Below are 9,456 nucleotides of genomic sequence, written 5' to 3' on the forward strand. Positions count from 1 at the left end.
GGCCCAGTCTCATTGGGACAAACTGAATGCCAGGATTCGATCCTTTCTCTTTCTATCATGCACTACAGCCGTGATCACTCACATCGAGCACTTGACGGTGGCTCGTGAGATATGGCTGGAGCTTGATCAAATGTACAATCGGATGACCCTGATGAAGAGGGTTTCTTTGGAGGTACAGATGCGGACCTTGTCCGTCAATAAGTCTTCTTCGCTAAGGGAACACATTAACAAGCTAAGGCAGCTACAGATACAGGTTCAGAATGCGGGGAAGCCAATTTCCTCCGAAGACATGGCGATCACACTCTTGTCCCAGTTGCCGCCACGATTCGGTACATTTTACTCTGCCCTTATTGCTTCGGAGCGAGAGTCTACTCTTCGGTGGGAAGAGTTGGTTCCTATGGTCTTGGACCAAGAGGAACAGTTAAAGGGACAGAATGCTTCCAAGACGGAGGCGTTGACAGGTCAAGCCTCTCAGAAGAAGGGGAAGGACCAAAAGAAGAAGAAGGGGGATATCAAGTCCAAGAAGGACAAGGAGAAGGACAAGGACAAAGACTCCACATGCCATAATTTGTGGAAAGACTGGCCATTGGAAGAAGGATTGCCCTGACAAAGACTCGAAGGACACCAAGAAGAAGGAAACCAAGGATTCTGGAGTGGTGGCTGCACCCTCATCAGCTGCATTTCTACATTTAGTTGTCATTGAGGACGCTTCATCGAATGCTTCTGATGCTGCGATGGCGGCTCCCCAATCTCGAGAGTGGATTATTGATAGTGGTGCCTCATGGCACATGACTCCTTCATCAGATGGTGTTGCCCAGCTGCGACCTTCGCGTGGGCAGGTTCTCATTGGAGACAGCTCTTCAATTTCTATTGCAGGTCGGGGTAAGATGCAGCTTATTCCGGATGGACGAGGTGGCACCCATACCTCAGAGGTTTTGCATGTACCAGGATTAGGGTACCATCTCCTTTCAGTTCATAAGATCTGCTCCCTTGGTCTTTTGGTGGAATTTGACAATTCTACTGTGCGAGTCCTTGATCGTGAATCGAGGAAGGTTCTATCATCTGGATATGAGGAGAACGGCATTTACAAACTGAAGTCTTCCACTGCCCTCTCTTCTCTTCTTCTTACCTCACAGTCACAGTCTAAATTATGGCATGCTCGGTTTGGTCACCTGAACTATGACTATCTTCGGAAGGCGTCACGTGGACAGCTTGTTCGAGGGTTGCCGGATATAGTGGTGAGCCAGCATCCATGTGTCTCCTGCATACGGGGGAAGCAGCATCGGGATGCCATTCCCCACACAGCTTCGCGGCGGTCTACTTCACCGATGGAGCTAGTATCTATGGATCTATGTGGCCCTATGAGGAATGAGTCCCTGCGTGGGAGCTCGTACTTCATGCTGATCGTGGATGACTATAGCAAGATGACATGGGCCTATTTTTTGACACTAAAATCAGAAGCTTTCTCGCACTTCAAGGATTGGCTTCTCTTTGAGGAGAACCGATCAGGCCGGAAGTTGAAGACCTTGCGATCCGACAAGGGAGGTGAATTTGTGTCTAATGAATTTGCTCGGTTTTGTGCAGATAGAGGAATTCACCAGGAGTTTGCCAATACCAATACTCCTCAAGAAAATGGTATTCTAGAACGGAAGAACCGCAGTGTGATCGAGATGGCGCGCACCATGATGGAGCACCAACAGACCCCTCAGGTTCTGTGGGCCGAGGCTGTGGCTACTGCAGTCCACATCCTTAATCGATCCCCTACTTCGGCCGTGGAAGGGATGACTCCATTTGAGGCTTATTTTGAAACGAAGCCAGATGTTTCTTACTTTCGGGTCTTTGGGTGTGATGCCTATGTTCACATTCCCAAGACTCACCGTGACAAATTTGAAGCGGCTTCCCGAAAACAAGTATTTGTTGGCTATAGCTCTCAGTCCCAAGGCTACCGACTGTATGATCCCGTCAAGCGGGATGTATATACTAGCCGTGATGTGCGGTTTGTGGAGGTTCTGGCTTCTTCAACGGGTGAGGATCATCCCGTTCTTGGAGATCCAGGGGAGAGTTTGGCTCCTTCTATAGTTCCACTGGAGCCTGTGCCGTTTGATTATGATTCTGTTTCTGACACAGAGTCTACTGTTTCACCGGATCCTTCTGAGGAGTTACCACCGGTGGACATTCCAGAGTCTTCTACTGATGGAGAACGACGAGGGGAGGTTCGGCCTCCTCCTCGCTGGGCCCGTGACACACTCCGTGATTCAGGGATCGAGGGGGTTCCTGAGGAGTAGGGACCGCAGGATGGTCCGCGGCGGTCACGGAGGCACCAGGCGCATTCTTCGGAGCTTGTTTGCTCCAATTATTGTTTGATGTCCCGAGTTATGCAGGATCGAGAGCCCACCTCCGTGAAGGAGGCTTTACAGTCCGCCCCATGGAAGAAAGCTATGGAAGCTGAGTTGGAGGCTATTGAGAGGAATGGCACTTGGTCACTTGTGCCACGCCCCCCGAAGAAGAAGGTGATTGGAGTCAAGTGGGTCTTCAAGACCAAATATCTCAGTGATGGTACTTTGGATAAGCACAAGGCTCGCCTTGTTGCTAAGGGTTTTGCCCAGCGCCCAGGGATTGACTGACATGACACCTTTGCCCCTACAGCTCGTATGGCAACCATTAGAGCTGTTCTTGCTTTGGCTGGCCATAGGAGATGGCATGTTTATCAGCTGGATGTGAAGTCGGCCTTCCTGAATGGTGATTTGAAGGAGGAGATCTACGTTGAGCAGCCTCCTGGCTTTGGTTCTTCAGATGGGAAAGTCTACAGGTTGAAGAAGGCCCTGTATGGTCTCAATCAGGCCCCGCGAGCTTGGAACGAGAATATTGATTCGTTCCTCCAGACTCAGTTGGGATATTGGCGGTCCAAGGCCGATCCGCAGCTGTATGTTCACACTTCCGAGGATGGTTGTGTGCTGTTTGTATTATATGTTGATGATTTGATTGTCACAGGTGATGATGCACAGCAGGTCAAGGAGACAAAGTCAGCTTTACATCGGACATTCGAGATGACGGATTTGGGGCTACTCCATTTCTTTTTAGGCCATGAGATTTATCAGTCTCAGAGGGGGATCTTTCTCTCCCAACAGAGATATGTACAGGAGCTCTTGGTGACTTTTGAGATGGAAGATTGTCGGGCCCTCTCTACTCCTATGGATCTCAACTGGAAGGCCACTTCCCATTCAGCTTCTCCTTTGGCGGATGCTTCCCGCTATCGACAGTTGATAGGGTCTTTGATTTGGCTTCTCAACACGAGGGTTGATCTATGTTTTGCTGTTGGGCTCTTGGCAGGGTTCATGAGTGAACCTCAGACGGTGCATTGGCACGCTGCTCAGAGGATACTTCGGTATCTAAGGGGGACGTCTGATTTGGGGATTCATTACCCCGCAGGGACAGATGGGTCAGATCTTGTACTTGCAAGTTGGAGCGACTCGAATTGGGCTAGTGACGTGGACCACAGACGGTCTACAACAGGTTACTGCTTTACTTTGGGTGCAGGTGTTATTTCATGGAGTAGCAAGAAGCAGCCCACGGTAGCCCTTTCGTCTACTGAGGTGGAGTATCGGACCGCATCTTCCACCACATGCGAGGTTGTGTGGCTTCGGAGATTGTTGGAGGAGCTTGGGTGCCCCCAGACTCGTCCTACATTGCTGCGATGTGACAATGAGAGTTGCATTGCCTTGGCAAGGAATCCTGTTTTTCATGCCCGGACGAAGCACATTGAGATCCAGTACCACTTCATCCGAGAAAAGCTTCTGGATGAGACCATCACTGTGGAGTATTGCAAGACGAAGGATAATCTTGCGGATTTGTTTACGAAGGCGCTTCCTCAGGCTCTACTTCGGCAACATTCCCGATCCCTCAGGCTTCTGCCCTGTCCAAGCTCTGAGAGGGGGTGTTAGAGATCATAGCCTGTTTAGGCAGCTGCACAGTCAGCAGCAGCAGTCGGACCAGCAGCTGCAGTCGGACTGTGCAGTCGGACTGCCACGTGGCAGTCTGACTGCCTGCAGCCGTTTTTACCATGCTGCGCCCTATTTCTGGCGCCCCGTTCTGGGTGGTTTTTCGCCTATTTATTGTCGACGACTTCAGCAGTCTACCCATTCTTCTCTGTCGCAGATTACAGACCGGTGCCGTGCAAATTTCTGTCTCTGTTCACAGATTTCAGACAGCAGACAGTGCAGACTGCAGCAGACTTCGAGGTGGACAGCAGGTCGCATCGTCGAGGTGGAGACACGCAGTCCAGCGCACTGCGCCCGTGTATATCTTTGTATTCAGCATTCTTTATACAGCAGATCTTCATTGTACACTGTCTCTTTCTCTCCCTTTTTCTCTCTGCGTTCTCTCTCTCTCAGTCCTACGCTTCCGCACCGCTGCACTCTGACACTCTGAAGCCAGAGTAGAAGTCTCCTCTAACGGCAAAGAGAGTACATCCCCCTCTATGAGAGAGAGGGAATCTAAAAACTCATGGATCACAAACTCCAAATCATTTGATGACAAAGAAAGTACCGTCGGTTGTGTCAAAGAAGGTATCTGGGGTATCGAAGATATCGAAGAACTCCCAAAGGTGGCCTCTCAAACTTGAGTAGTTGTGGGTGGGAAAAAGAGAGGCTCAGGTTGAGCCAAGGATGGAAAACAACCACTATCTCTCAATGGAGCAGACTGCGGAGCCGAAGTAATGGAGGGTATTGAACAATCACTCTCTCTCGAAGGAGAGAACTGCCAAGGGGACGATATCCAACAATCATTGTCTCTCCAGGGAGCAGATTGCAAAACCGCAGGTTGTTAAGATGGTATTCTTGAAACCCTAGAAGCTAGTCGATCCTCTTGTGGCTCGAAAGGGCTTACTGCACATCGGATGTGTCTTATTGCCTTGAGCATAAAAATTTGAAAGCCAGTGCAGAATAAACTCTGTGGCCCAGAAGGGAGAGGTGACACAACAAGTGCCTAGGGATAGACACATATACTCCGGCGCAGTAGGTGTTGAAATATTTGCAATCACACCTACTTTAGTCCCTTTGTGAGGAGCAATGAGGGCTCAAGACCAGAATCCCATATGCACAATAGGAGAAAGTACCACCACTCAAATCCTATAAAGCATCCATGTGGAAAAGATGCTGCCCATGATACCACATGGATAAAATGTGGAACGTGCTCCACTATTTGCAACGTGAACTAGCTAAATGAAGCAATGGATGAGATAATCAAGGTCTAGAAACCCTAATTTCCACCCTATATGCTTGTAATGAAGACATCAAATAAACAAGATAGATCGGCAAACTACAACAGTGATAAAGCTCCAAATGTCTTTGTTAGATTTAGACTAAGGCTTACAAGCATGAGATGTATATAGTACAAGATAATGAATAACATGTCTACTAGCACCCCTCTTAGATCTTGGGTGTCGTAAAAAACAAGAAGCAAAAAGTCTCATCAAAAATTGGACCATGAATATCAATGAAGCATGTTGAGGAAAATAATCAACCAAGAAGCACGAACCCCCATTCATATTGCACAATAGAAAAAGCAACAAATAGGGGGTCTCAACTCATTCATAGTACATACCAAATGGACTCTAATATCAAGCTTGTCTAAGATAAGGATGCTCGGTCGATAATTATCCCAAAAGTGGTGTATCCTCTAAGTGTAGAGATGGCCAACCTCACTAGCTGAATGCTTTAACTAATACACAACTCTTGTCAAAATGTAGAGGGAAGATTGTGGAATGTAGTTGAGCCACCTTTTATGCAATTTTTTTGTGAACTCCTCATCTATCATCCACTCAACATTTAACATACTGAAAGAAGATGAAGGGGAAGATGCATTGTTCTCCTCATTGAAAGAATAGTGCAACCTCAAGGCTTCCAATGAAGGAGAAGCCTACAGACACTACAGGCTCCCGAGAAATTTATAAATTAGATGCATGTCATTTGTGCAAACTCATAAAAACCAAGTTTTTCACAATAGATATGCTAGATACCTTTTAAGAAGCATCCACTCTAATACCTTGTGAACATATGCTAGGGTTTGCACAAAGAAAACACTCTATATGAATGCGACTAAGACACAATGAGCTCAAACAAGAATACAAAATGCAAAAAGAAAGAGAAGAGTATCTAATGAATAAATGCAATAATGAAATGAATGAAGAAGGTACAAATGTGTAGGTGCTCAAGGAGCAAAGTTATTCCACAACCACTGACTCTCATGGAAGCAAGACGGGGGGAGAGTGTCAAAGAGTGTCATCCTCCATGTACAAATCCTGAGTGCATGGTAATCACCAACATGATGTTGATGCAATAGACTAGAACTTAGGGTGATGAAAATGCAGCAACAAAGGGCCAATTGATGATGATGATGTTGCTGTTGGCGCCTCTGCAAATATGCTAGGGTTTGCACTAAGGAAAACTCAAAGATGATGATGATGATGTTGAATATGTTGTTGGCACTGTGCAAACATGCTAGGGTATGCATGTACGGCCAACACTGAAACACAAAGACTCATACAATGACAAGCAAAACTCAAACCCTAAATGCAAAATGCAAATGCAAAACTCAAAACTAAAACATAGAGACAAACACAAAGAGAGGAAACTCTAAAGTGAATGAATCCTGTAAATAAATGTAAGAGTGTACAGAATCCCCAAGGGCAAAGTAATGGAGTGTCGAAGAGTGATGTCCTCCACAGACGAATCCCAAGTGCAATGACCACTAGTTGGAGCGACAGAAGGCAAGGAAACACCAAATGTTGATCACCAAAGTGTCAAGAGATTGCGACTTAAGGATGATGCCTAATGGCTACAAACACAGCAATAGGAGAGCTACCAAAAGGAGGATATACACCAGCTGCCGCCTGCAGGAGTAGAAGACCAAACACAAGTAGTAGGAGATCGCCGAAAGATGTGAAAGGTCATTGCCAATTGTCACCTAGCTGGAGTGCCAAATGCAAGCTGGAGGAGGCAATCAATGAGTTGGTGATGGCTGGAGGGACCAAATGCAGCATGTGCAAATTGAGTCCATATCTATAGAACATGTTAGAGCTAGAAAAGGTCTCCTGTGTCATACAAAAAGCAAAACTTTCTCCAGAGGCTGTTTAATAAGCCAGAAAAATACCTGAAGTATATGATAATTTAGAAGGCAAGTTTAGGTAACTTGACACCAAATGGTTTGCTAAAGAATTTTTCTTTTTTTTCTCCTTGAGAAAATGCACTTTTACCACACTAGATTCTAGATATCTCTAGATTTTTGGCCTGTGTCAGTCTTTCCTATCTCAATGTGCTTCTTTTTTAACTTGGACACTCTTCTTGGCTCTCTAGACTTCCTAAAGTCTGAACAGCATGAAATCAGATTGATTATTCTCTTAGTGCACTGACAGGTATTTGTTGTCATTTTACTACAAAGCAGTCAATGGTAAATGGTGACTTGGCATCCAGATTTTTCTTGCATTGTCTCTAGTTGTAAATGTAGATGTTTCCTTTCATTGAAAAGTACATTAATGGAAAGAGAGAGTGCTTTTTTCTCAGTAACCATTGACTGTGTGTGTATGGAAGTATGTATGCATATGTGTATGTATCTGTGCATGCGTACATCTACCTAACATGCATGTTACACTATGAGCACACATGTCATAAATGTGTTCATTCGTACAAATATGTGTGTTTCTGTGCATATAAGGGCAATAGCTCAAGGTCATTACCCTCATATTGCACCACGCGAGATGGAACTCCCGGCAAGTCATCAGATCCTTCCCATTTTGAGGTGACTTTGACTTGATACCACCTGCATAAACGAGATCGTGGTTAGTTTTTTCTATATAAGCTACAGGCCTCCAATTTCTGCTTCTGCTTCAGTATTTGTTGCACGTGTCTCTTCTTCCACATCATCATTACACCAACTATAAGCCTCACCCTTGTTGGAAGAGGTCGAGGTTATGAAATCTGTGCATGTAGACTGCAACTTCCAGAATTGCCTCCGCTGCCATTGCATCCCGCTGCACATCCAAGAGGCAATCAGATGGAAAAGGTCGCTGAAGCTGTGTGTTTATGCTCCGGTTGAGGAGGAACAAGGGAAGATTCCAACTGATCTCGCTCCAGCAATCAACTGTCAGAGCAAGCAGGCAACACTGGCTGGATGCCAGAGAGGTGTTCCTGGAAAAGCTTCGGAACAGGAGGAACGGGGCGAGAAAGAACCACGGCTAGAAAAAAGGAAGCACGAAAGGAGTTGGCAGGTAAAGAAAGGAAGCTACAAATGAGACAGAAAAGGAAGCAAGGTGCGGCAAAACTGGACAGAAGGAGCCGTACCGTGGTCATCCGCCATTACACAAGGTCGATTCTCCTTCGTGTTGTCTGAGCGTCGAGGATCGACTCTCCTTCTGTCTTGTGGGGATTGTCAATACTGTTTCTGTCTTCTTTCTAAGCTGCAAAGACAGGCTCCTCTCCCTTGTTTCTCAGCTTCAAAGATGGACTCCTCTCCCTGGTTTCTCACCTATCGGCTCTACTACCTATTTTCGTTTTTTCTGAGCTTCGAGGATCGACTCTTCTTCTCTCTTCTAGTGATAGCTGGTACTGCTTCTTTCTTTCTGAGCTTCAGAGATCGACTATATGCCTTTGTCCTTGTGTTGATTGGTAAAAATGGAGACGAAAGAATGAAAACGCAAGCTGCTGCTCTTCTTCTTCTTCTTCTTCTTCTTCTTCTTCTTCCAGCTCCTGCTTGTGGAAATGGCGACCAAAAAATGAAAGTACAAGCGCCGAATTTGTGCTGTAACGTCGATGGATCGATTGCAGCAACAACAAAGTTAATACAATTCGACTGTATATTCCCGTCCGCTTTCTCGGCCGTCCGATCAGCAGTAATCGCTCGTCCCGTATTCGTTCTTGACGGCGAGTTTTCTTTTTTGTCCCGCAACGTTTTTTTAGAAGCCTAGATTTCTAACTAACAAGCGAGAGTGAACGGTAAGGCGAAACCGGTTGTTTCTCTAAATATGCGAATACATATCGATGTATGTTTTTTTTTTAAAGATAATTACAGCTACACAAAGGAAGATCACAAGGCACACTTTCACAATCGTATGTGAGAGAGATCTTTAGCAACTTGAATAAGAAGTGAATAAGAAGTGCACCAAAGCATTGACATAATAGCACAGTATGCTTATACTTTATTATGGCTAGGGTTTATGGAAATAGCTAGGGTTTCATGTTTGGACAAATAATAGGTGGTCCACATGGCGAATCCAAAAATTGCTAAAATGCATGAGATGGCTTTGTAAAGACCATGCCCAATCTCAATTCCAAATCTTAGTCAAAGCTAATTAGATATACTCAACAACTAAAAAAGTTAAATCCTTTAAAAATGTATCATATCAACAATAGTTGAACTAACTAGGAGAAAGAGAAACCTACTCACTTCCGAGAGAGAGAGAGA

At 45.6% G+C, this 9,456-nt stretch overlaps 1 protein-coding gene across 7 annotated transcripts in view; it reads right to left on the reverse strand.

The window, feature by feature from the left end:
- Window positions 1-8,928, reverse strand: part of LOC148012577 (uncharacterized) — a 40,763-nt gene extending 31,835 nt beyond the window's left edge. The window contains exons 1-3 of one of the 7 annotated variants that reach the window (XM_087668909.1): window positions 8,337-8,928; window positions 7,944-8,026; window positions 7,733-7,815 (exon numbers count right to left, since the gene is read on the reverse strand). In XM_087668909.1, coding sequence (XP_087525035.1) covers window positions 7,733-7,815; window positions 7,944-8,026; window positions 8,337-8,345 — 175 coding nt within the window. In that variant the 5' untranslated portion in view covers window positions 8,346-8,928. Of the gene's footprint in view, window positions 1-7,732; window positions 7,816-7,943; window positions 8,231-8,336 lie in introns of those variants that run through there. The other 6 variants (XM_087668906.1, XM_087668907.1, XM_087668908.1 and 3 more) reach the window with 6 other exon arrangements.
- Window positions 8,929-9,456: the final 528 nt, after the last annotated feature.

The sequence above is a fragment of the Lygodium microphyllum genome, chromosome 27 (genome assembly GCF_053477565.2).
Source record: "Lygodium microphyllum isolate KBCC chromosome 27, Lygodium_microphyllum_v1.1.10, whole genome shotgun sequence".
NCBI lineage: Eukaryota > Viridiplantae > Streptophyta > Polypodiopsida > Schizaeales > Lygodiaceae > Lygodium > Lygodium microphyllum.